At 45.2% G+C, this 27,519-nt stretch overlaps 1 protein-coding gene across 2 annotated transcripts in view; it reads right to left on the bottom strand.

Moving 5' to 3' along the window:
• Window positions 1-27,519, bottom strand: part of VEZF1 (vascular endothelial zinc finger 1) — a 96,286-nt gene that overhangs the window by 24,995 nt on the left and 43,772 nt on the right. For both annotated transcript variants that reach the window (XM_077295337.1, XM_077295336.1), the window contains exons 2-3: window positions 14,289-15,010; window positions 2,469-2,532 (exon numbers count right to left, since the gene is read on the bottom strand). In XM_077295337.1, the coding sequence (XP_077151452.1) occupies window positions 2,469-2,532; window positions 14,289-15,010 (786 nt within the window). The remainder of the gene's footprint in view (window positions 1-2,468; window positions 2,533-14,288; window positions 15,011-27,519) is intronic.

The following is a 27,519-nucleotide window of genomic DNA, read 5'->3' as shown; positions in this document are numbered from 1 at the left end:
AAACAGGAACCACTGTGCACACGGTCCTGAATTTCCCTTAAAAAGCCGCGATGAATCGGTGCGGGAAAAAAGAAGGAGCATGTCACTTCTTTGCCCGAAACTGCAGCGGTTCTGCACCCATAGACCTCCATTGTGAGGTCAAACCCGCAGTAAAACCCGCAGATCAAAAATATATCTGCGGGTTTTATTGCGGTTTGTGGTGCCGAACCGCTGCAGCCGGAAGTGCGGGGAAGCGGCCGGAAGTGCGTGGGCGGAAGTGCTTGGGCGGAGAGACATGGAGGCATACCGTCGCATGGGGATCGTGTCGGCCGTTTGATTGATTTGGTATGTGTGTGTGTCTGTGTGTGTGTGTGTGTGTGTGTGTGTGTGTGTGTGTGTGTGTGCGTGCGTGCGTGCGTGTGTGCGTGTCCCCATGCGACGCTAGTGCCACCATTGTGCTAAGTCGCCGTATGGGACTACTACTCCCATCCGGTATTAGGATGGGAGAGTTGTCCCTGTGTCCGGCGACTTAGCACAATTGTAAAGTTACACAAAACACCTACACACAATACACATACATGACACACAGTACAGTACATACAACACATAACACAGAGTATATACTCACCAACAGCACACTTGTAGGCGAAGCCCTCGATCCTCCAGGAAAAAATCCCAAAATAAAAAATCAAATTCATACTCCCTGTCCGCAGAATCCATAAAACGAGTGTCCCACGCCGATCGGCTGCTCTCCGGCGATACACTGCCAGGAGCGAAGCTCCTAGCAGTGTATCGCGTACTGTTCCGGAGTTCAATGACTCCGGCGTCTCGGTTAACGGCAGTACAGCTGCGTTGAACTTTCCCACGCAGCACTGCCGTTAAGCGAGAGTGCCGGGGTCAATGACCGCCGGTAAACTCGCTCGCGCATGCGCAGTGACACACCGACAGGAACTATGGCTCCTGTCAGTGTGTTGCTGCAGCCGTGGAGAGCAGACATGTCTCTGGATGTGTCTGTTCTCCATGGAAAATCTTCGTGGGATACGTGGCACTTAAATACGTGGCAATTAAATACGTGACACGTGGCACTTATACGTGATACGTGTCACTTAAATACGTGATACGTGTAACTTAAATATGTGGCACGTGGCACTGAAATACGTGATACGTGGCACTGAAATACGTGGCACTTAAATACGTGGCACGTGGCACTTAAATACGTGGCACGTGGCACTGAAATACGTGATACGTGGCACTGAAATACGTGGCACTTAAATACGTGATACGTGGCACTTAAATACGTGGCACGTGGCACTTAAATACGTGGCACTTAAATACGTGGCACTGAAATACGTGGCACGTGGCACTGAAATACGTGGCACTGAAATACGTGGCACTGAAATACGTGGCACTGAAATACGTGGCACTGAAATACGTGGCACTGAAATACGTGGCACTGAAATACGTGGCACGTGGCACTGAAATACGTGGCACTGAAATACGTGGTACTGAAATACGTGGCACTGAAATACGTGGTACTGAAATACGTGGCACTGAAATACGTGGTACTGAAATACGTGGCACTGAAATACGTGGCACTGAAATACGTGGCACTGAAATACGTGGCACTGAAATACGTGGCACTGAAATACGTGGCACTGAAATACGTGGTACTGAAATACGTGGCACGTGGCACTGAAATACGTGGCACTGAAATACGTGGCACTGAAATACGTGATGCGTGTCACTTAAATACGTGGCACTTAGGCTATGTTCACATTTGCGTTGTGCGCCGCAGCCGCAACACACAACGCAAACAAAAACGCAGCAAAACGCATGCACAAAGCTGCGTTTTGCGCCGCATGCGTCCTTTTTTGATTGATTTTGGACGCAGCAAAAATGCAACTTGCTGCGTCCTCTGCGCCCGGATGCGTGCGCTGCAGTGACGCATGCGGCGCAAAACGCAAGTGCGACGCATGTCCATGCGCCCCCATGTTAAATATAGGGGCGCATGACGCATAGCTGGATAGAGCTGGATCCGCGGCCTACGCTCAGCAATCTGCGGAGCGCTGTCATTCAAAACACGTCCACTCATTTTGGTGTTTAGTCCCAAAATGGAGGATGGAAGAAGAAAAGGGTTGGACAAGGAAATGACATCATTTCTTTTTTTTTTTCCCCCACTGCAGTTAAAGCATTATTTGTGTCAAACACAGACAATCTGCAGAGAAAACTGCATAAAAAACCGCACTAAAAACCGCATCAAAAACCGCATCAAAAACGCACCAAAAACGCACCTGCGTTTTCTGCCAAGAGCTGCGGTTTTTGTCCTGAAAAAAAAGGATTGAAATCAGGATCGTGTGAACATACCCTAAAAGTGATACAATTTTGAGCATACTTAAGTTCAACCTATTGGTTTGGCCCTTCACAACAGTCCTACGTTTCTCAACTGGCCCCGTTATAGGAAAATGAAATTACATATCATATACTCTTACTTGGCATTTGAAGGGTCTTTCCGTAGAATGAACATGCTTCACATGACAGCTTAAATGGTCTGGTCTGTCAGGAAAAAAAATATAATCAATATGAATAAAAATAAAAAGATACATATACATATATAATATGAAACTCCTTAGAAACATAGCAAGAAAACCACAACTATATAATAGCATAAAATAAATATTTTCCAGGGTGCTTAATATATAGCTGTTTAAGGTACTTAAAGGCATTGCAATATTCTGAAAAAAAAGTGCAGGACTAAGACTAGCACACAATCAAACAATCTTTAGAAGTTCACAATGATCCCTAGGATAAGCAGCAAACTTTTTTGGTGGGTCTGTGAATTTGGGACACCCACTAATCCAGAGAACAGAGCTGGCAGAGGCCTATCAGAATGGAGTAATGATCAGACATGTACTCCTCAGTCTCCAGGATTCTCTAAGGGATGGCCCGAGATGGACGAATACAGCACTGCAGTGTAATATAGCTATTTTTTTGAAGCAGTGATCGTCTTAACACTAGTTTTCTATACAACAATGGTATAGTATAGCAGCATATAGCAAAAATCACAGTCACCTCTGAAACTTGGCCACAAGCAGTGTGAGAATTGAACAGCGGCATTCCACAGCCATAACACGCAGCTATCACCTGCTGAGTATGGGGCAGGCTCACTCACCCACTATTTAGGTTTGAAGTGATTTGGGGGGTTATATATACACTGGAAAAACCTCAAAAGTGATACCATCTAAAATCAGCATCCCTCAACATATTTAAAAACCACTGTCAGGTAGTTTATGAACAAATCAGGTGCATTTCAGCAATTAATGCAAAGTGACATGAATGAACAAAAAATATTTTTACCACCTAAATGTTGCTAACATTTCTACACTGTTCTACAGTGAACAGATCACCATGTATGGCAGGCTCTAAGGCCGTTATTTGACAGTGAACTGTCATGACAAACATCAGGACCATACAATCATAATCTCAGGGTGCCGATATGGCTAAAGAGAAAGCCCACGCACTCTGTTAACCATTTAGATACCATGGTCAATATTGACAGCAGCATCTATGGGGGTTAAACGTCTGTGGTCGGTGCCAAACACTGATTGTGGCTGGTACAGCAAGTTGTCAGCTATAGTGTACAGCCGACAGCTGCAGGACTGTCACCTGTATGAAGATGCCATTTGCTTATATCTCAGGTCAGTAAAAACACATATTGGTGGCCATTAAGGCGTTAACCATTTAGTAACTGTTGAGTAGTCACTACTGACGGCAGCATCTAAGGGGTTAAACGACCATAGTCCGCCCCAACATTGATTTGATTGAGCAGCGTCATTTGATTTTTTGAAAGTAAAAGTTCCTAGAATCATTAGCATTAGTCGTGTCCCATTTGGAGAACCCCTGATGTGCCTAAACTGTGTAAACCCCCTACAACCTAGACCCCTAAAGGAATGTATTTAGCTGTGAATATAATAAAATCACATTTTCCCCACAAAAACATTATTTTGGCCCCAAATTTTACATTTTCATAAGGGTAACAGGAGAAATTGCACCATACAATTTGCAATTTCTCCTTACGGTACGGTGATACCCCATGTGTGTGGGAATACTACTTTCGAAATGAATAAATCAATGGAGGGCACCGCAAAATATATCAGGAAAAAAGAAAGGTTCACTGTGGGCTTGTGATTAAGCATGAGGAAAAGAGCAAGAGAAAGATCATGCCCACATGAATAGGAACACCTCCAAACATATATCAATATCAAAATAATTTTTATTGGCAATGAACCTCAAAAACTACATATACGTGCACACAAAGAATGACAACACAGAAACAATTAAAAACACTTAAAAATTGCAAACATGCAAAACAACATGCCTATATTTGAATATTTGTCAAATCCTAAAATAAGGAAAGTGACAACCCACAAAACATATGATTCCCACAATAAAGTGATCACAATGATCTAGCTGTACAGACAAAATGCAAAGGTAAATGACCACTCAATAATATGGTGTTCATATTGCAATACCATACATCCCCAAAATAAGGTGCATAGTTTATGTGCAGAAAAACTTCAACAATGTCAGGACCCTAGTCATATGGCAAAAACAAAGAGGAGAATATATCCGGTAAAGATATTATTATATTAGATATACCCGATAAAAAACGCACCAAAGATGAAATGCACATGAATAAACGGCTAAATAATGGTGCGCATAGGACCTGCGAGGGGGGGGAAGGGAGAGGGAGAGCTAGATCGTACAAGAGCCCAAAAGCCTCAATCCCATGAAAAAACCCCCATCATACCCACAGTCCAAAGCCATAGAGAGGATCTATGTGAAGTAGGGAAGCAAAGTGTGGGTAAGGCGCCATGTGGGCATGATCTTTGTCTTGCTCTTTTCCGGAATACTACTTTCAGTCACAGTGCAAAGCTCAGATGGGAAAAGGCACCACATTACAGTGCAGCTTTTGCTGGAATGGTTGGAGGTGCCATGTCACATTGGCAGAGCCAGAGGTGCCAGAATGACAGAAACCCCCTATATGTGAACTCATTTTACAAACTACTCTACGCAATGAATTCATCTAGGGGTGCAGTAGTAATATTGACACCACGGGTATGTCACAGAATTTTATACCATTGAGCAGTGAAGAAAAAAAAAAAAAAAAAAACTAGATTTTTACCACCAAAGTTGTAGAAGGGAAGTGCCCCAAAATGTATATATTTATATTGAGATTTGTTTAATTACATGTTTTGTGTATATACACCCCCACATGGAGGAGCAAAGCCCCTCCTCTAGCCTGCTGTATTGAAAAGTAGGTCTGCCATGAGCTGGTAAGACAGGATATTGAGGGGATATACCTTTGCCAGTGACAATAGACTTATGACCTCATTCACAACACACCTGGGGCTGGACACACCTCTTTTAGCTGGACACATAAAAGGGACAAGAGCATGTGGATCTGCTCTGTTTTGCCTCTCTTGCTTGCTGGGACGAGGATGGACTTACATGGTGGCTTAAGTATACTCTGTATCCCCTTTTCTTACTAGGCCCTGTACTCCTCATTAGCGATAGTAAGCTATAGATGGGAGGGCTGATATTGAATGTGTGATTTGGGTAATTTGGGCAGTTAATTATGGGTTTTTACTGTGTGATATGGTTGTGATATCACTGTATACTGTAGTGATATTACTGTATACTGTAGTGATATTACTGTATTAGAGTTGTAGTATCCGTATATTTGTGTGTGTGTGAGTATATATATATATATATATATATATATATATATATATATATATATATATATTCGCCAGCTTGGGTATAAATATATATGTTTGTTATAGACTGAAGACTTGTGTGTGTGTGTGTAGTACATATCATTTATTGTTACACTACTTTGTCTCAGTTAGTATATAATATAAGGAAAAAGTTAACGTTGAGGCATATTAAGTGGATTATTATTAATTGTCAAGTTCGGCGTTAATAGTGAATATCGGACCTCAATAGAGGAGTAAGGAGAGTTCCTCCTTTGGTATCTATAAGTTTTAGTTATTTTTAGGTGGAAACTCGTCCCTTTACAGGTTTCCATCTAAATCTCTATGTGATGTGATTCGGATGAAACCCCCGGATGGATACATTCACTATAATGAGGCAGCAGAGTGAGGCTACTTTCACACTAGCGTCGGTACGGGGCCGTCGCGCTGCGTCGGCCCAACGTACCGACGCATACTGTGAAGAAAATGCCCGACGTTGGCAGCGGAAGCAGTTTTAGGGTATGTTCACACGATCCTGATTTCAATCCTTTTTTTTTCAGGACAAAAACCGCAGCTCTTGGCAGAAAACGCAGGTGCGTTTGTGGTGCGTTTTTGGCGCGTTTTTGATGCGTTTTTGATGTGGTTTTTAGTGCGGTTTTTTATGCAGTTTTCTCTGCAGATTGTCTGTGTTTGACACAAATAAAGCTTTAACTGCAGTGGGGGAAAAAAAAAAAAGAAATGATGTCATTTCCTTGTCCAACCCTTTTCTTCTTCCATCCTCCATTTTGGGACTAAACACCAAAATGAGTGGACGTGTTTTGAATGACAGCGCTCCGCAGAGTGCGGAGCGTAGGCCAGATCACAGCCCGCGGATCCAGCTCTATCCAGCTATGCGTCATGCGCCCCTATATTTAACATGGGGGCGCATGGACATGTGTCGCACTTGCGTTTTGCGCCGCATGCGTCACTGCAGCGCACGCATCCGGGCGCAGAGGACGCAGCAAGTTGCATTTTTGCTGCGTCCAAAATCAATCAAAAAAAGGACGCATGCGGCGCAAAACGCAGCGTTGTGCATGCGTTTTGCTGCGTTTTTGTTTGCGTTGTGTGTTGCGGCGCCGACGCTGCGGCGCACAACGCAAATGTGAACATAGCCTAAGTGCCACGTATTTAAGTGCCACGTATCACGTATTTCAGTGCCACGTATTTCAGTGCCACGTATTTCAGTGCCACGTATTTCAGTGCCACGTATTTCAGTGCCACGTATTTCAGTGCCACGTATTTCAGTGCCACGTATTTCAGTGCCACGTGCCACGTATTTAAGTGCCACGTGCCACGTATTTAAGTGCCATGTATTTAAGTGCCACGTATTTCAGTGCCACGTATTTAAGTGCCACGTATTTAAGTGCCACGTATTTAAGTGCCACGTATTTCAGTGCCACGTATCACGTATTTCAGTGCCACGTGCCACATATTTCAGTGCCACGTATTTAAGTGCCATGTATTTAAGTGCCACGTATTTCAGTGCCACGTATCACGTATTTAAGTGCCACGTGCCACGTATTTAAGTGCCACGTATTTCAGTGCCACGTATCACGTATTTCAGTGCCACGTGCCACATATTTAAGTGACACGTATCACGTATTTAAGTGACACGTATCACGTATAAGTGCCACGTGTCACGTATTTAATTGCCACGTATTTAAGTGCCACGTATCCCACGAAGATTTTCCATGGAGAACAGACACATCCAGAGACATGTCTGCTCTCCACGGCTGCAGCAACACACTGACAGGAGCCATAGTTCCTGTCGGTGTGTCACTGCGCATGCGCGAGCGAGTTTACCGGCGGTCATTGACCCCGGCACTCTCGCTTAACGGCAGTGCTGCGTGGGAAAGTTCAACGCAGCTGTACTGCCGTTAACCGAGACGCCGGAGTCATTGAACTCCGGAACAGTACGCGATACACTGCTAGGAGCTTCGCTCCTGGCAGTGTATCGCCGGAGAGCAGGGGATCGGCGTGGGACACTCGTTTTATGGATTCTGCGGACAGGGAGTATGAATTTGATTTTTTATTTTGTGATTTTTTCCTGGAGGATCGAGGGCTTCGCCTACAAGTGTGCTGTTGGTGAGTATATACTCTGTGTTATGTGTTGTATGTACTGTACTGTGTGTCATGTATGTGTATTGTGTGTAGGTGTTTGGTGTAACTTTACAACTGTGCTAAGTCGCCGGACACAGGGACAACTCTCCCATCCTAATACCGGATGGGAGTCGTAGTCCCATACGGCGACTTAGCACAATGGTGGCACTAGCGTCGCATGGGGACACACACACACACACACACACACACACACACACACAGACACACACACAGACATACACACACACACACACACACACATACCAATTCAATCAAACGGCCGACACGACCCCCATGCGACGGTATGCCTCCATGTCTCTCCGCCCAAGCACTTCCGCCCACGCACTTCCGGCCGCTTCCCCGCACTTCCGGCTGCAGCGGTTCTGCACCACAAACCGCAATAAAACCCGCAGATATATTTTTGATCTGCGGGTTTTACTGCGGGTTTGACCTCACAATGGAGGTCTATGGGTGCAGAACCGCTGCAGTTTCGGGCAAAGAAGTGACATGCTCCTTCTTTTTTCCCGCACCGATTCATCGCGGCTTTTTAAGGGAAATTCAGGACCGTGTGCACAGTGGTTCCTGTTTTCCATAGGGGTACATTGTAATGTACCCTGCATGGAAAACAGCTGCGGAACCGCAGCGGCAAAACCGCTGCGGTTCTGCAGTAAAAAACGCACTGTGTGAACATGGCCTTAAGACGCTTCCGCTGCTTCATTGTGAGGTCCGGGGAGGAGGGGGGGTGGAGTTTCGGCCACGCATGCGCGGTCGAAAATGGTGGTCCCGACGCACAAAAAACATTACATGTAACTTTTTTTGTGGAGGTGGTGCACCAAAACACGACGCAACCGTCGCACGACGGTTGCGACGTGTGGCACTGTGTCGCTAATAAAAGTCTATGGAGAAAAAACCGCATCCTGCAGACAACGTTGCCACTTTATCCACAACGACGCATTGCGACGTGCAGTGCACGACGCTAGTGTGAAAGTAGCCTTACTCTTTACTCCGTCTGGCCTCTGTTCAGCGGTGTCCTACTTTTCAGAAGTGCACAAAACTGTGGCCGACGGCACTTTTATGCAATCCTAAAAAGACGGACACCTCAGGATCACAGGTCATACTCATTATAGGGAATCTTCCACCAGAGGTTCTGTCTGAATCACATATTTCAGAGATTTACACGGAAACCCCTGTGCAGAGAGCAGGATAAATGTGCCTTACTGCGATCTTTGAAAGGCAGAATAAAAAAAATATATATAAAAAAAAAAAAACAGCAGGTGAATAATTGTTTTCATTTTTATTTAATTTTTTAAGCCGTTCCTCATGTGGCATAAGTGATTAAGCAACTTTATTCTTCGGGTCAGTGTGATTATAGCAATACCAGATTTATATAGTGTTTTTATGCTTGGCTGCTGTAACACACTAAGAGATGCTTTTTATTGCAAAAAAACTTTTTTGCATCACCACATTTTGAGAGTTATAATTTTTCTATATTTTGGCCCAGAGAGTCATGTGAGAGCTTGTATTTTTTTTTTACGGGACGAGCTGCCGATTTTATTTTTTTGATCACTTTCTATTCCAATTTTTGGGAGGCAGAATGAACAAAAAACAGCAATTCAGGATTTTTTTTGGGGTGGTGGGGATTTATTCCATTCTGTGTGTGGTATACCGTATTTTTCGGACTATAAGACGCACCGGACCATAAGACGCACCCCAAATTTGGGGTGAAAATTGCAGAAAAAAAGATTTTTTATAAGATGGGGGTCCGTCTTATTGTCCGAATATAAGATCTCTTACCTGAGGACAGGCAGTGGCAGAGCAGGGTCACAGGAGGCATGGTGGTGGCAGAGGTGAGGTGATGCTGAAGTGCGGTGGGCGGAACGGAGTGCACCTGAGCAGGTTCCCATCCTGCTTAGGTGGGCGACGCCATGGCCTGGTGTCCATGGGGAGGTTGCGGCAGTGCTGTGGCGGTGGCAGATGTGCGGTCACTTCCTCAGGTGGCGGCGGCCAGGGTCCCTTCCACATTTGAGGTGACGCCACGGCAGTATTGAAGGAGAGCAGCAGAGCTGGGTGAGTCACGGTTTTCCCGGTGGTGGCGGGCTTACCGGCATTGTGGCGGCGACAGAGGTGCGGGGATGATGTGGCGTGGTGACCGGTATGGCGTGAGCAGGGTCCCGTCCACATTTGAGGTGAATCCGCAGCCCGGTATTGAAGGAGAGCAGCAGAGCTGGGTGAGTTATGGTTTTCCCGGTGGTGGCGGCCATATTTCTGAGGCCGCGCATGCGCAGATTCAGTACTCTGCTTCCCAGGGCTTCAGGAAAATGGCCGCGGGAGGCCGCGCGTGCGCAGATGGAGATCGCGGCGGCCATTTTCCTGAAGCAGAGATCTCAATATGCGAACTCGGCTTCAGGAAAATGGCCGGCGCGATCTCCATCTGCGCACGCGTGGCCTCCCGCAGCCATTTTCCTGAATCCCCAGGAAGCAGAAAACTCAATCTGCGCACACGCGGCCTCAGGAAGATGGCCGCCGCCACCGGGAAAACCGTACCTCACCCAGCTCTGCTGCTCTGCTGCTCTCCTTCAATACCGGGCCGCGGATTCACCTCAAATGTGGACGGGACCCTGCTCGCGACATACCGGTCACCGCGCCACATCATCCCCGCACCTCTGTCACCGCCACAATGCCGGTAAGCCTACGCTCCAACTATAAGACGCACCCCCCATTTTCCTCACAATTTTTTTGGGGAAAAAGTGCGTCTTATAGTCGGAAAAATACGGTAATTGATAAAGCAGTTTTATTCTTCGTTTCAATACGATTACAGAAATTCCACATTTATATTTTTTTTTATGTATTGGCGCTTTTACACAATAAAAACTATTATTTTTATAGAAAAATTAATTTTTTGCATAATTTTATTCTGAGAGCTATAACTTTTTTATATTTCCGCTGATGGAGCTGTATGGCGGCTCATTTTTTGAGGGACAAGATGAAGTTTTCAGCGGTACCACGTTTATTTATATCCTTCTTTTTGATTGCGTGTTATTCCACTTTTTGTTCGGCGGTATGATGACAAAATGATAAAGCATTTTTTTTTTTTTTTTATAGTGTTCACTAAGGAGGTTAACTAGTGAGACAGTTTTATAGGTGGGTCATTGCGGACGTGGCGTTACCAAATATGTGTACTTTTATTGTTTATATTTTTTTTTCTATACAAATATTTATTTATACATACAATATCTTGATTTTTTTTTATATTTTTACAATTTATTTATTTATTTTTTTGTTTACTTTGTCCCACTATGGGACTATCATCTTTTGCAGGTGGCTCGCTTGTATAGCATGGGGATGCTGTAGCTCTGCACTCACAGAGAAAGTTACTGATCATGCACTGTGCATGATCAAGCAACTTTCCTAGCTTTGAAGAGAAGGAATATAAACCCGTGATGCATAAGCTGAATTTCGGGAGCATGGACCCGAAGTCCAGGCATGTAGAATCCAAAAGAAGAAAATGTCCAGCTTCATCGAATCCGTGAAAGTTTTCTTTATTCACAAACTTAAACATGGAGGATACAAACTTCAGCACAAACCATATGGGTACGAATCTCAACGCGTTTCTGGAGACTAAGCTCCCTTAGGGTACCGTCTCACAGTGGCACTTTTGTCGCTACGACGGTACGATCCGTGACGTTCCAGCGATATCCATACGATATCGCAGTGTCTGACACGCAGCAGCGATCAGGGACCCTGCTGAGAATCGTACGTCGTAGCAGATCGTTTGGAACTTTCTTTCGTCGCTGGATCTCCCGCTGTCATCGTTGGATCGGTGTGTGTGACACCGATCCAACGATGCGTTCGCTTGTAACCAGGGTAAACATCGGGTTACTAAGCGCGGCCCTGCGCTTAGTAACCCGATGTTTACCCTGGTTACCTGGGGCCTTCGGCATCGTTGGGGGCTGGAGAGCTGTCTGTGTGACAGCTCCCCAGCGACCACACAACGACTTTCCAACGATCACGGCCAGGTCGTATCGCTGGTCGTGATCGTTGGAAAGTTGCAGAGTGTGACAGTACCCTTAATCATGACCATGATTAAGGGAGCTTAGTCTCCAGAAACGCGTGAGATTCGTGCCCATATGGTTTGTGCTGAAGTTTGCAGCATTTAGAGGATTAACGTGTCGGGAGCGGTGGGGGGCCACTCCTGGCACTTAGTGCCTTGTGTCAGCTGTCAAAATCAGCTGACACCCGGCGGCGATTGCGATGATGTGATAATCCGCCCAATGTCAGAAAGGAGTTAAATAAAATGTTCCTGTGCTGAGAATCTTACAAATCATTTGCGATCCTCTGCTATAATGTCTGAACCCTCTGTTGCCTCCTCCCCTACCCAGGAGCTGTGGTACGATCAGACCATGATCTTGCACGGTCAGACACAGCCATTACACAGTACGCAGCAGGGGGCACATTTATAAGATTTTATCAGCACAAGAACATTTTATTTAACCCCTTAAAGACCGCCGATACATCTTTTAACAGCAGCAGTTAATGGGACTTATTCCTCAGCGCCGCTTGTTAACAGCGCTGAGAAATAAGGGTATAGCGCCCCCCAGCGTCGGGAAGTCTCCGAGGTCTCGGCTACCGGGCATAGCTTAGACCCTGGAGAACATGATTCGGGTCGGGTTTTACCATCCCCGGTGTTGTGAGATCTCGCCATTATTCACTGAATAACTGCGATCGCAAAAACAAGAAGTCAGATTTCCCAATTCAGTTCTCTCTCCACTGATATGATCTAGCAAACCAGAGGAGAGAGAAATGGGGTCCCCTGAGCGACCCCCCCCCCCCAGTAAATCTGGCATCCCCGGACCCACCGGCTCAGTCCCCTGGCCTTCCACTTCATCTTCCCAGAAGAAAATGTCTGCCGGCACTCGGCAACAATAGATTTTTCTCATTAGTTCGCCTGTAAAATTCATGAAAGGTTATGCCACTGCAGAGGAGTATCTTACTTCAGGAATGTGTACTCTGGTCCCTGACTGGAGTTAATTTCTGGCAGGGGCGCATGCCAGTTAAGAAAGGCACCAAATTAATTCAAGGGTCGAGCGCCTTGGTGGAAATCTTATTCAAGTTGGGGACTACAGCACAATTTTTGGCTGTACAAGTAAACTAGCATAACTACACTAGCATAACAACTAAACTAGCATAACTTTAGTTATCAAGATACAACAAAAAAGTTCTAGGTGAAGAAACTGTCAATAGGTTTGCCAGATGAGATACGGCCACCACCTTTCAGGCATAATATACAGCATTGTATAATGCTGTATATTTGCTCCCAACCCGACCTGGAAAAGAAAAAGACCTTTTATTATACTCACCTGCAGGGTTGGTCTAGTCCAAAGGGTGTCGATGTTCTTGGTCTGGTGCCTTTCATCTTCAGATGATCACTGCCCGCCCTACTTCTTGCTTCGTATGAATGACGCGTCCTTACGTCATCCACACAGTCATCCCGGCATTGCGCTCCTGCGCAGGCATACTTCTCAACCCTTTGACCTTTCCAGGCACCTGCGTACTGCAGTACTTTGCTCTGCCTTCAACAGGGCAGAGAATTACACCTGCACAAGAGCGCGATGCCAGGAAGACTGTGTGGATGATGCAAGGATGCATCATCCACACAAAGTAAGAAGGAGGGCTGTGTCAGACCAAGAACATCGATACCCCTCGGACCAAACTGCCCCACAAGCAGTATAATAAAAGCTTTTTTCTTCTCTTCCAGGTCAGGTTGGGGGCAGATATACAGAATTATAGAATGCTGTATATTAGGCCTGAAAGGTGGTGGCTCTACCCCATATTGGCCAAACCTGGTGACAGCTTCGCTTTAAAGGGGTGCTCAGGAGAGACAAAAATGTATTCTCAACACCGCTTCCAAAACGATAAAACTCACATCCATAGTTGCTTTCAATTGTCACAGAATCCGCTATTCAGAACTATTCACTATGACCCTCCATTCTGGGACGCCACATCACAGGTCAGGCACCATAGTCTGCTACTAACTTTTTAATACAAGGCAGTTGCCTGAAGATTCCTCCTTCAATGCCAAAACAGATCAGGGGGTGTGGCTTTCTCATAGCAAGCCAGCCCCCTTACCAAGTCTGATGTTTTGTATGAGGGCTTACTCCATGGTTTGTGCTCTACCTGGGTGACTCCCCGAGATCTATGCTGGCTTCTTTACAGCTTATCTGTGACAGTCACATTTTCCCTCCATGCTCATAGACTATACAGCTACACTATGCGCCTTCACATAGTATAATCCAGCTGGTATTTGCTGGGTATGCTGCAGGCCCCGCTCCTGAGCCGCTTCTATGCACCGCACATATACAGTACATAACTTACAATTTCCTTAATTCGTAGAAAAGTTAACTACATGTGTGGACATACCTTGAAAACCCTTTCCCACAAACACTACATGTGTAGGGCTTGGTAATCCCTCCTTCATGAGATCTCACGTGGTAGGTCATTCGGTCCTTTCTTTTGAAACGCTGATTGCAAACTGGGCACTCGAAAGGTTTCTCGTCTGAATGGGACAACTTGTGTCTATTTAGATGATAAACATCCCTGAAAGCCTTCCCACACATTTCACATGCATGGTTTTTCTTAACAGGTTTGCTTGGCTTCTTCACCGGCTGAGTGACAGGCATAGTGGGGATGCTTGTGCTGGCACTAGGAATTGTAGTTGAAGATGATGTTGTAACAGTCGACAGTATGCCTGCAATTGTTGAAACCAAAGATGTTCTGCTATTGTCTCCGGCAATAGTAGATATAAGCGGCACGACCGGAGTAGTCTGTGTTTTCTTTGGCCGTGACACCAGCTTAATTCCTGTGTGGCAGGATTCATGGCGTCTTAAATGGTAACTGTCCCTAAAGGCTTTGCTGCAATATGTACAAATAAAGGAAGTTTTGGGTTTTTCTTTCTTTATTACAACCGTATCTTTTATAGGTTCTGATGAAGGCTGAGGTTTCTGTGTTATTGGTATAGGTAGCATAGGCTTTTGATCAGGAGGTTCAACTGGAGCTCCCAAAAGTGGTAGCAAGCTATTTTGAGCAACCTGCTGTTGGTGATGGTGATGATGATGATGATGGTGGTGTGAAGCTTCATGAGCCTAAAACAAATAGGAAAAAAGGAACACAAAAACAAGTATTACTAAGTAGTTTTAATAGAATATAGTCATCGGCATAAATTGACAGAAGAATTAACTAATATATATTATATATGCTGGGTTCAAATCCACCAAGGACAACATCTGCAAGGAGTTTGTATGTTCTTCGAGTTTGTGTGGGTTTCCTCCCACATTCCAAAGACATACTGACAGGGAATATAGATTGTGAGCCCCAATGGGGACAATGCTGATAATGTCTGTAATGCGCTATAGAAGTGAGTAAAATAATTAAATAAATATATTAATACACATTCAAATTATTTAGCAAATCGGATTGGTGTCAAAAATATGTAGTTTTTTGTTTTATCAAATCTACTATATAATTGTCTAAGGGTCCCTTCCGTCTTTCTGTCTGTAACGGAAATCCCAAGTCGCTGATTGGTCGTGGGAAAAAAAAGCCACGACCAATCAGCGACGGCCACAGTCCAGCGGCAAAATGGCCGCTCCTTCCTCCTCGCAGTCAGTGCCCGCTCCATAATCCCCTCCAGTCAGCCCTCACACAGGGTTAATGGCAGCATTAAAGGACCACGTTATGCCGTGGTGTAACGCACTCCGTTAACGCTGCTATTAACCCTGTGTGACCAACTTTTTACTATTGATGCTGCATATGCAGCATCAATAGTAAAAAGATCTAATGTTACAAATAATAATAACAAAAAAAAAAAAAAAAGGTTATTCTCACTTCCGACGTCGCACGCTGTCCTCGGCAGTGCAAGCGGCAGGTTCTGGTGCCAAGGATGTTATGCGAGAAGGAACCGCCATGACGTCACGGTCCATGTGACCGCAACATCATCACAGGTCCTTGCGCTCATACCAACACTGGGACCGGGAGTTGCCGCGTGCACCGCACACAGGCGCCAGGACTTCAAGGGGCATTCGGAAGGTGAAGTCTTTTTTAACCCCTTCATGACCCAGCCTATTTTGACCTTAATGACCTGGCCATTTTTTGCAATTCTGACCAGTGTCCCTTTATGAGGTAATAACTCAGGAACGCTTCAACAGATCCTAGCGATTCTGAGATTGTTTTTTCGTGACACATTGGGCTTCATGTTAGTGGTAAATTTAGGTCGATAATTTCTGAGTTTATTTGTGAAAAAAACGGAAATTTGGCGAAAATTTTGAAAATTTTGCAATTTTCACATTTTTAATTTTTATTCTGTTAAACCAGAGAGTTATGTGACACAAAATAGTTAATAAATAACATTTCCCACATGTCTACTTTACATCAGCACAATTTTGGAAACAAATTTTTTTTTTGCTAGGAAGTTATAAGGGTTAAAATTTGACCAGTGATTTCTCATTTTTACAACAAAATTTACAAAACCATTTTTTTTAGGGACCACCTCACATTTGAAGTCAGTTTGAGGGTTCTATATGGCTGAAAATACCCAAAAGTGACACCATTCTAAAAACTGCACCCCTCAAGGTGCTCAAAACCACATTCAAGAAGTTTATTAACCCTTCAGGTGTTTCACAGCAGCAGAAGCAACATGGAAGGAAAAAATTAACATTTAACTTTTTAGTCACAAAAATGATCTTTTAGCAACAATTTTTTTATTTTCCCAAGGGTAAAAGGAGAAACTGGACCACGAACTTTGTTGTCCAATTTGTCCTGAGTACGCTGATACCTCATATGTGAGGGTAAACCACTGTTTGGGTGAACGGCAGGGCTCGGAAGGGAAGGAGCGCCATTTGACTTTTTGAATGAAAAATTGGCTCCAATCTTTAGCGGAAACCATGTCGCGTTTGGAGAGCCCCCGTGTGCCTAAACATTGGAGCTCCCCCACAAGTGACCCCATTTTGGAAACTAGACCCCCCAAGGAACTTATCTAGAAGCATAGTGAGCACTTTAAACCCCCAGGTGCTTCACAAATTAATCCGTAAAAATGAAAAAGTACTTTTTTTTTCGCAAAAAAATTATTTTAGCCTCAATTTTTTCATTTTCACATGGGCAACAGGATAAAATGGATCCTAAAATTTGTTGGGCAATTTCTCCTCAGTACACCGATACCTCACATGTGGGGGTAAACCACTGTTTGGGCACATGGTAAGGCTCGGAAGGGAAGGAGCGCCATTTGACTTTTTGAATGGAAAATTAGCTCCAATCGTTAGCGGACACCATGTCGTGTTTGGAGAGCCCCTGTGTGCCTAAACATTGGAGCTCCCCTACAAGTGACCCCATTTTGGAAACTAGACCTCCCAAGGAACTAATCTAGATGTGTGGTGAGCACTTTGAACCCCCAAGTGCTTCTCAGAAGTTTATAACGCAGAGCCGTGAAAATAATAAATGTATTTTCTTTCCTCAAAAATATTTTTTTAACCCAGAATTTTTTAATTTTCCCAAGGGTAACAGGAGAAATTTGACCCCAAAAGTTGTTGTCCAGTTTCTCCTAAGTACGCTGATACCCCATATGTGGGGGTAAACCACTGTTTGGGCACATGCCGGGGCTCGGAAGGGAAGTAGTGACGATTTAGAATGCAGACTTTGATGGAATGGTCTGCGGGCATCATGTTACGTTTGCAGAGCCCCTGATGTGCCTAAACAGTAGAAACCCCCCACAAGTGACCCCATTTTGGAAACTAGACCCCCAAGGAACTTATCTAGATGTGTGGTGAGCACGTTCAACCCCCCAAGTGCTTCACAGAAGTTTACAACGCAGAGCCGTGAAAATAAAAAATCATTTTTTTTTCCTCAAAAAAGATGTTTTAGGCTACGTTCACATTTGCGTTGTGCGCCGCTGCGTCGGCGACGCAATGCACAACGCAAACAAAAAAGCAACAAAACGCACGCTAAAACGCTGCATTTTGCGACGCATGCGTCCTTTTTCGCCAAAAGTTGGACGCAAAAAAAATGCAACTTGCTGCGTTCTCTGCGCCCAACGCTTGCGGCCAAAAAAACGCATGCGTCGCACAACGCAGCACAACGCATGTCCATGCGCCCCCATGTTAAATATAGGGGCGCATGACGCATGCGGCGACGCTGCGGCGCCGAACGCTAATGTGAACGTAGACTTAGCAAGCAATTTTTTATTTTCACAAGGGTAACAGGAGAAATTGGACCCCAATAGTTGTTGCCCAGTTTGTCCTGAGTACGCTGGTACCCCATATGTGGGGGTAAACCACTGTTTGGGTGCACGTCGGGGCTTGGAAGGGAGGGAGCACCATTTGACTTTTTGAACGCAAGATTGGCTGGAATCAATGGTGGCGCCATGTTGCGCTTGGAGACCCCTGATGTGCCTAAACAGTGGAAACCCCTCAATTCTAACTTCAACACTAACGCCAACACACCCCTAACCCTAATCCCAACTGTAGCCATAACCCTAATCACAACCCTAACCCCAACACACCCCTAATCACAACCCTAACCCCAACACACCCCTAACCACAACCCTAACCCCAACACACCAGTAACCCTATTCCCAACCCTAACCCTAACCCTAATCCCAACCCTAATCCCAACCCTAACCACAACTGTAACCCCAACACACCCCTAACCCTATCCGTAACCCTAACCACAAGCCTAATCTTAACCCTATTTCCAACCCTAGCCCTAATTCCAACCCTAACCCTAAGGCTATGTGCCCACGTTGCGGATTCGTGAGATTTTTCCGCACCATTTTTGAAAAATCCGCAGGTAAAAGGCACTGCATTTTACCTGCGGATTTCCAGTGTTTTTTTGTGTGGATTTCACCTGCAGATTCCTATTGAGCAACAGGTGTAAAACGCTGCAGAATCCGCACAAAATTGACATGCTGCGGAAAATACAACACAGCGTTTCCGCACGGTATTTTCCGCACCATGGGCACAGCGGATTTGGTTTTCCATAGGTGTACATGGTACTGTAAACCTGATGGAAAACTGCTACGAATTCGCAGCGGCCAATCCGTTGCGGATCCGCGGCCAATCCGCTGCGGATCCGCGGCCAATCCGCTGCGGATCCGCGACCAATCCGCTGCGGATCCGCGACCAAATCCCCACTGTGTGCACATGCCCTAACCCTACCCCTACCCCTAGTTCTAACCCTGACCCTAGTGGAAAAAGAAAAAAAAATATTTTCTTTTTTTTATTATTGTCCCTACCTATGGGGGTGATAAAGGGGGGGGTCATTTACTATTTTTTTTATTTTGATCACTGTGATAGGTTATATCGCAGTGATCAAAATATACCTGGGACGAATCTGCCAGACGGCAGATTCGGCGGGCGCACTGCGCATGCACCCGCCATTTTGGAAGATGGCGGCGCCCATGGAGAAGACCGACGGACGGACGCCCGGAGGCTCGGTAAGTATGAGGGGGGGGGGGGGGGGGTGATCTGAGCATAGGGGGGGAATCTGAGCACGGGGGGGTGGCATCGGAGCACGGGGGGAGCGGACAGGACGACGGGGGAGCGGGCAGGACGACCTAGGGGGGCGGACCACATAACGGAGGACTGGGGAGGAGATCAGTGGGTGTGGGGGGGGGACAGATTAGGTTTTCCAGCCATGGCCGATGATATTGCAGCATCGGCCATGGCTGGATTGTAATATTTCACCAGTTTTCATAGTGAAATATTACAAATCGCTCTGATTGGCTGTTTCACTTTCAACAGCCAATCAGAACGATCGTAGCCACGGCGGGGTGAAGCCACCCCCCCTGGGCTGAAGTACCACTCCCCCTGTCCCTGCAGATCGGGTGAAATTGGAGTTAACCCTTTCACCCAATCTGCAGGGACGCGATCATTCCATGACGCCACATAGGCGTCATGGGTTGGATTGGCACCGACTTTCATGACGCCTACGTGGCGTCAAAGGTTGGGAAGGGGTTAACCACGCATATAGTGCCCACATTGCTATATACTACGTGGGCTGTGTTACAAACTGCCTGGGCTCTGTTATATACTACATCTCTGTGCTATATACTATGTAGCTGGGCAATATACAACATGACTGTGCAATATACAACGTGACTGTGCAATATACTACGTGGCTGTGCAATATACTACGTGGCTGTGCAATATACTACGTGGCTGTGCAATATACTATGTGGCTGTGTCGGTTCTGTTATATACTACGAAGCTGTGCAATATACTACGTAGCTATGCAATAAACTACGTGCCTCTACAATATACTACGTGGCTCTGCTATATACTACGTGGCTGACCAATATACTACGTGCCTGTGCAATATACTACGTGGCTCTACAATATACATGGCTCTGCTATATACTATGTGCCTGTGCAATACACTACGTAGCTGTGCAATACACTACGTGGCTATGTTATATACTACGTAGCTCTGCTATATACTACGTACGCTGTGTTACATACTACGTAGCTCTGTTATATACTACGTCACTGTGCAATATAGCACGTAGCCTGTGCTATATACTACCTACATATTCTAGAATACCCGATACGTTAGAATCGGGCCACCATCTAGTAAATAATATCTAAACATAAATGTTATTGTGTCCCAGAGTGCTTTGGATCACTGAAATCAAGCTCAACCACGTGAGAATTAATTTACCAGGTGAGCCCAATTAGAGGAAAACTACTTTAGATGGACCTCTCTGCTGCCAACAAGAGTCAAATACTTTAATGCTTTAAAAATTAAAACATTACATATTTCAAGAAAACTATATTTCAAGCGTGATCATTGTACTATGAAACGATTTGTGGCTGATACAGAGCACAGACGGGTTCGTGGTGCAGATAAAAGAATAATGAGTAAGGTTTTTGAAAGAAAAATTCATCAGATGTCAGAAAGCAGCGGGTAAAATACCATTAAAAGCATCAAACATGTTTTTGAACCTTCTGGTGCCTCTAGATTCCCGCAAACTCAAGGTGTAGGGTCCTCCAGTGGCTTGAAGGTGTGTATAAACCTACTATTTGGCCACCCCTAAACAGTGCTCACAAGGAGAAATGGTTGTAGTGGGCCCAGACATATGAGGACTAACTTAAAAACAGTCGTTTACTTATGAGTGCCGTGCAACTCTGGATGGTCCAGATGGATGGAGTAGTGGATGGCCACCATGTCCCAACACGGCTACGACATCAGCAAGGAGTTGGCAGTCTTGTTTTGGGTCGGAATCATGGGAAAAGAGCTGGTAGGTCACTTAAGGGTCCCTTATAGTGTGAAAATGACCTCGACAAAGTATATTGAGTTTCTGACTGTGCCCTTTCTTCCATGGTACATAAAGAAAAACCATGCCATCTGTTGCAAACTCATCTTCCTGCATAACAATGCACAATCTGATGCAGCAAAGAATACCTCAGAGTCAATGGCTGCTATGGGCATAAAAAGGAGATAAACTCATGGTGTGGCCATCTTCTTCCCCTGACCTCAACCCTATAGAGAACCTTTGGAGTATCATCAAGCAAACATCTTTGACTGTGGGAGGCAGTTCACATCAAACCAGCAGCTCTGGGAGGCTATTCTGACACCCTTCAAAGAAATTCAAGCAGAAACTATACAAAAACTCAGGTCCAGCGGATGCAAGAATTGTGAAGGTGATATCAAAGAAGGGGTTCTATGTTAACATGTAACTCAGCCTGTTAAGGTATTTTAAATTGAAAAAGCTTTTGATTTCACTAAATGTGACCTTGTAATGCTGCAAATTCAACAAATGACCATCTTCAATTCTTTAGATCTTATAAAACGTTTGTAAGTTGAGTTGTGCATAATTTTAAACAGTGCATTTTGAGTATTTTTAAGTTTGTAAAAAAAAAAAAAACCTTATTGTTAAATAAAATTTGATCTCTACTTTAATGGTTGATAATTTGAACATTATACGGACTCATTTGCATCGATAATTTAGGAAAATCAAAGAAAAATAGCTTTTGCATAATCTTCATGCATGACAATTTGCTTAACTTGGAACCTGATGTATTGACAAGCAGCATCTAAGGGGTTAAACGACCATGGTCAATGCCAACACTGATAATGGCAGATGCAGCAAGTTGTTAGCTGTAGTGTTCAGATGGCAGCTGCTACGTTTTCACCCTTCGGGGGTGTGGGGAAGCCCCCGGAAGAAGTCAGCGGCGAAACGCTCGTCGGGGTGTGGGGAGTCCACTCTGCTGTAATTTGAGGTATACTATAATTTGATTTTGTGTCCCATCTTATATATATTTCCCCACTGTTGGGCATAAGCCATTGGCTGTGGAGATATCTTTACCCTTAGGTATATATTGGCAGTATTATTTGTTTCATGTCATATTGTTGGGTTACTTGCTGAGGGGGCTTTGTATTGGATAATGAGACTGCACATTTTGGCATAAGATTTATTACTCGAAACTTATTTTCTATTAGGCCGAGCCCTTTTTCCTGACAAATTATTTATTATTTATGTCCCCATAGATGCCCCATATAATGCTCCATGCAGTTCTTTATGACCCCATAGATGCCCCATATAATGCTCCATAATAATAATAATTTTTATGTATATATTTATAATATATTTTTATTTATATAGCGCCAACATATTCCGCAGCACTTTACAATTAAGCGGGGACATGTACAAACAAATTCGGTACGAGTTAAGACAATTTAAACAGTGACATTAGGAGTGAGGTCCCTGCTCGCAAGCTTACAATCTACAAGGAAATGGGGGGGACACAATAGGTTAAAAGTGCTTGTTATTTCAGGTCTGGCAATTATAATAAATAGGGATTTTCATACAAAGCTGCATGATCCGGTCATCAGCCCGTGTGTTTAAGTGCAGTAGTCAAGTAACAAGTGCAGTTATCATGTGTATGGAGGGTGTGGAGACAGATGAATAGTAGGGTGCAGATTCAGAGCAATATTTGGAAGGAGGGAACAGGGCAAAGTTAGTTTACTGAGTAGTTGATGTGGTAGGCTTGTTTGAAGAGATGGGTTTTTAAAGCGCGCTTGAATAGGTCGGGGCTAGGTATCAGTCTCCATGCAGTTATGGCCCCATAGATGCTCCATGCAGTTCTTTATGTCCCCATAGATGCTCCATATAATGCTCCATGCAGTTATGGCCCCATAGATGCCCCATATAATGCTCCATGCAGTTATGGCCCCATATATGCCCCATATAATGCTCCATGCAGTTCTTTATGGCCCCATAGACACTCCATATAGCATTGTGCCACATGTAATGCTGCTAGTGCTACACTAAAAAAAAAAATAAAAAAAAAAATGACATACTCACCTCTCGTCGCTGCTCCTCAGCGTCCCGTCTCTCTGCACTAACTGTTCAGGCAGAGGGCGGCGCGCACACTAATACGTCATCGCGCCCTTTGACCTCAACAGTCACTGCAGAGGACGCGGAAGACGAGGCGGCGGTGGAACGTGGAAAGGTGAATGTGAAATACTCACCTGCTCCCGGCGCGGTCCCTGCATGTCCCACGTCTCCGGGAGCGGCAGCTTCTTCCTGTAGTGAGCGGTCACGTGGCACCGCTCATTACATTCATGAGTATGCGGCTCCACCCTTATGGGAGTGGAGTCCATATTCATAACTTAATGAGCGGTACCAGTGACCGCTGAACAGGGGAAGAAGCTGCCGTGCCCGAAGACTGTGGGACATGCAGGGACCGCGTCAGGAGCGCTGGGAGCAGGTGAGTATTTGACAGGCGACGCTCCCCCTCACCCGCCGACCCCCCTGCCTTCCATGACTCGAGTATAAGCCAAGAGGGGCACTTTCAGCCCATTTTTTGGGGATGAAAATCTCGGCTTATACTCGAGTATATACGGTATATGTTTTCACGAATATTTGAGCCCATGGATCCATTATATGTCCATTTTGAAAGCCGGCGAGAAAAACTCGCCATACGGATGGCACACGGATGCTTACATGTGAGAAAATCGCATCCTCGCACTGCACACGGATGACATACGGATCACTGTTCAGGGAACATTTCTGCGATTCTCGTCGGTGTAAAACGGACCTATTTTTTTTATAAGTTGTGTGTGACTCCAGCCTAAAGGAGATCCCCCAACATTACACATAATGTTATTTTACTTACTGATCAGAAGGGGTCTGATTGTCAGGACCTTGCAAAACAGGGGCAGCAGCATTTTTTTTCCCCTCCACAGAAGCACTGCCATCTATCTGCAGTGTAATGAAGGGCAACGCAGCCCTATATATGTGAACGGAGCAGCTCCCTGTACAGCAGTGCCCCTTGGACAGTAAAAATGATGGAGAATTGACACCATAACCGAGCGCATTTACAACAATGTATAATAATTGGGAGTATCCCTTTTTAAAAAGTAATAACTGCATTTTATTTAACCTTTTTTTCCCCCTACGGTTGGATTTTTTATTTTTTTTTTTCCAATTTTTGCAAGGTTGTTTCCACCAATCTCTCCCATCGGGAAACAATGTACAGTCTGAGTTATGTCAACGCTGCAGTTTTTTTTTTACTTGGAACCAAAGGTGACTCCAGGTCACCAATAAGCTGCAACCTTAGAAGGAAGATAGACTTTTCAATGACTGTCCAATAATACGGAAAATCTGAACCTGTTCAGAACCTGTCCGGTCCCTTTTAGGCTGCATTTATTTATATCTTCAGTTTTAAAGCTGAAGTCTTAATCCCATATGACGTACTATCCCGTCGAGGTGACCTGGGACTTAATTCCCAGTGACGGGATAGTAAGTCATATGCATATAACCGTGAGCCTGGCCGATCGCGGCCGGGTGTCAGCTATCGCAGCTGACATCCGGCACTATGTGCCACGAGCGGTCACGGACCGCTGCTCGCACATTAACCCCCGAAACAATGCGATCAAACATGATCGCAGCGTTCCGGGGGCATAGGGAAGCATCGCGCAGGGAGGGGGCTCTCTGCGGGCTTCCCCGAGACCCTCGGTACAAGGCGATGTGCTGACCTTGTACCGAGCGTCTCCTCCCTGCAGGCCCCGGATCCAAAATGGCCGCAGGGCTACTTCCGAGTCCTGCAGGGAGGTGGCTTACAAGCACCTGCTCAGAGCAGGCACCTGTAAGCCTGGAGCAGTGCATGTCAGATTGCTGATATGACACAGTGCACTGCAAAGTGTCAGATCAGCGATCTGTCACTATATAGGGATGCCCCCCCCGAGGCAATGTGATAATGTAAAAAAAAATAATATTTAGATGTGTAAAAAACAAAAACAAAATAATTCCTAAATACAGAAAAAATATATATTGTTCCCATAAATACATTATCTAAATAAAAAAAAAAAAAAGTACACATATTTAGTATCGCCACGTCCGTAACGACCTGTCCTATAAAAAAACTGTCCCACTAGTTAACCCCTTCAGTGAACACCGTAAAAAAAATAAAAATAAAAAACCGAGGCAAAAAACAACGCTATATCATACCGCCGAACAAAAAGTGGAATAACACGCGATCAAAAAAGACGGATATAAATAACCATGGTACCGCTGAAAACGTCATCTTGTCACGTAAAAAACGAGCCACCATGCAGCATCATAAGCAAAAAAATAAAAAAGTTATAGTCCTCAGAATAAAGCGATGCAAAAAATTGTAGTTACTTACCGATAACGGTATTTCTCTGATCCCATGATGGCACCACGTAGAGAGGGGTCCGCCCCCAGGGACAGGAAACCTACAGGTGAAAAAGGGCGTACCTCTCTCCCGCATCAGTTGGTTAACAGAGCCTTACACAGAACTTCAGCTGCAACCTAATATTTACACAAATTGAGCTTAACAATTTTAACTTAACAGATGCACCGTGACTAAAGGTAACTAACTATACATTATAGTGTGCACACCTGTGTGTGAAAAGGGAGGGAATATACGGGTGCCATCATGGGATCAGAGAAATACCGTTATCGGTAAGTAACTACAATTTTCTCTATCCCCATGATGGCACCACGGAGAGATTTGCATAGATTGTAATTTTTTAGGGAGGGACCACTGCCTCTAGAACCCTTCGACCAAAGGTGAGATCAGAGGAGGTCAAGTCTAAGCGGTAGTGTTTGAAAAATGTAGACTGGGAAGACCAAGTGGCCGCTCTACATATCTGTTGTATTGAAGCGCCAGCTCTTTCCGCCCAGGATGATGCCACTGCTCTGGTCGAGTGCGCTTTTATATTCTCCGGGATGGCCGCCCCGCTGGATGAGTAGGATAGGGCGATGGCATCTCTTATCCACCTCGCTAGCGTAGCTTTTGACGCTTTCTGTCCCTTCCGCGGACCCTGGAAGCAGACAAACAGAGCCCTATCCTTCCTGCACTCCCTAGTGGCTGACAAGTATTGGAGTAGGCACCTTCTAACATCAAGGGTATGTAGTGTCTTTTCTCCCTCATTCTTGGGGTTGGGACAGAATGAGGGCAGGGAGATCTCTTGTGTCCTGTGAAATTGTGATGCGATTTTTGGGAGGTAAGCCGGGTCTGTTTTTAGAATGACTCTGTCCTCGAGAATTTGAGTGAAGGGAGGACACGCGGACAATGCTTGTATGTCACTAACGCGACGGGCTGAGGTTAGGGCCACTAGGAGTGTTGTTTTTAAAGATAGAATCTTTAGGGGTGCGTCTGCCAGGGGTTCAAAAGGGGATTTGGTTAGTGCATTTAGAACAAGGTTTAGATCCCATGGAGGGGCATTATGCAAAGGAACAGGTCTTGATCTACCCGCGGCTTTGATGAATCTCACGATCCATCGGTTTCTGGCTAGATCATAATTATACAGCGCTCCCAAGGCTGCTACCTGAACCTTTAGAGTACTTGTAGCTAGCCCTTTTTCCAAACCCTTTTGCAGGAACTCGAGAATTTTATCTATTGGGATTTCCCCCCCTGGGTCATCCCCCGATACAGACATGAATTTTTTCCACACTTTGCCATATATTTTGGTGGTTACAAGTTTCCTACTCTGTAGTAATGTGGACACCAGATTGGATGAAAACCCTTTGTTGCTTAATAGCTTCCTTTCAAAAGCCAAGCTGTCATATGTAGGCTTTTTACACTGGGGTGACACACTGGGCCCTGGGATAACAGATTTTGCGTGTCTGGTAGAACCCACGGCCTGTCTATGGACATCTTTCTCAGCCAAGAAAACCATATTCTGCGAGGCCAGAATGGAGCTATTATTATCACTGTTGCCCCCTCCTCCCGAATTTTCCTCAAGACTAGGGGAATGAGGGATATTGGAGGGAACGCGTAGGAGAGACGATAGTTCCAGGGGACTGTAAGAGCGTCCAGAGCTACTGGCCCTCCCCGGGGATCCATTGAGCAGAACTTTCTCACTTTCTGGTTCTGATAGTCCGCGAATAGGTCTATTTCTGGCTCTCCCCAACGCTTCACTATTTGGTTGAACACCGACTGTTTCAGCTCCCACTCCCCCTGTTTCAAGCGTGTTCTGCTGAGGAAGTCTGCGGTCTGGTTTTCTGAACCCTTTATGTAAAGGGCTGTTAGGGACTTCAGATTGTGTTCTGCAATGTAAAAGATGGATCGTGTTTGTTCCATCAGTGTTTGCGACCTGGTACCCCCTTGGTGGTTTAGGTATGCCACCACTACCT

Source organism: Ranitomeya variabilis, chromosome 3, assembly GCF_051348905.1.
Source record: "Ranitomeya variabilis isolate aRanVar5 chromosome 3, aRanVar5.hap1, whole genome shotgun sequence".
NCBI classification, from domain to species: domain Eukaryota; kingdom Metazoa; phylum Chordata; class Amphibia; order Anura; family Dendrobatidae; genus Ranitomeya; species Ranitomeya variabilis.
Note: the sequence above shows the minus strand (reverse complement) of the source record. Positions and strands in the feature narration are given on the sequence as shown.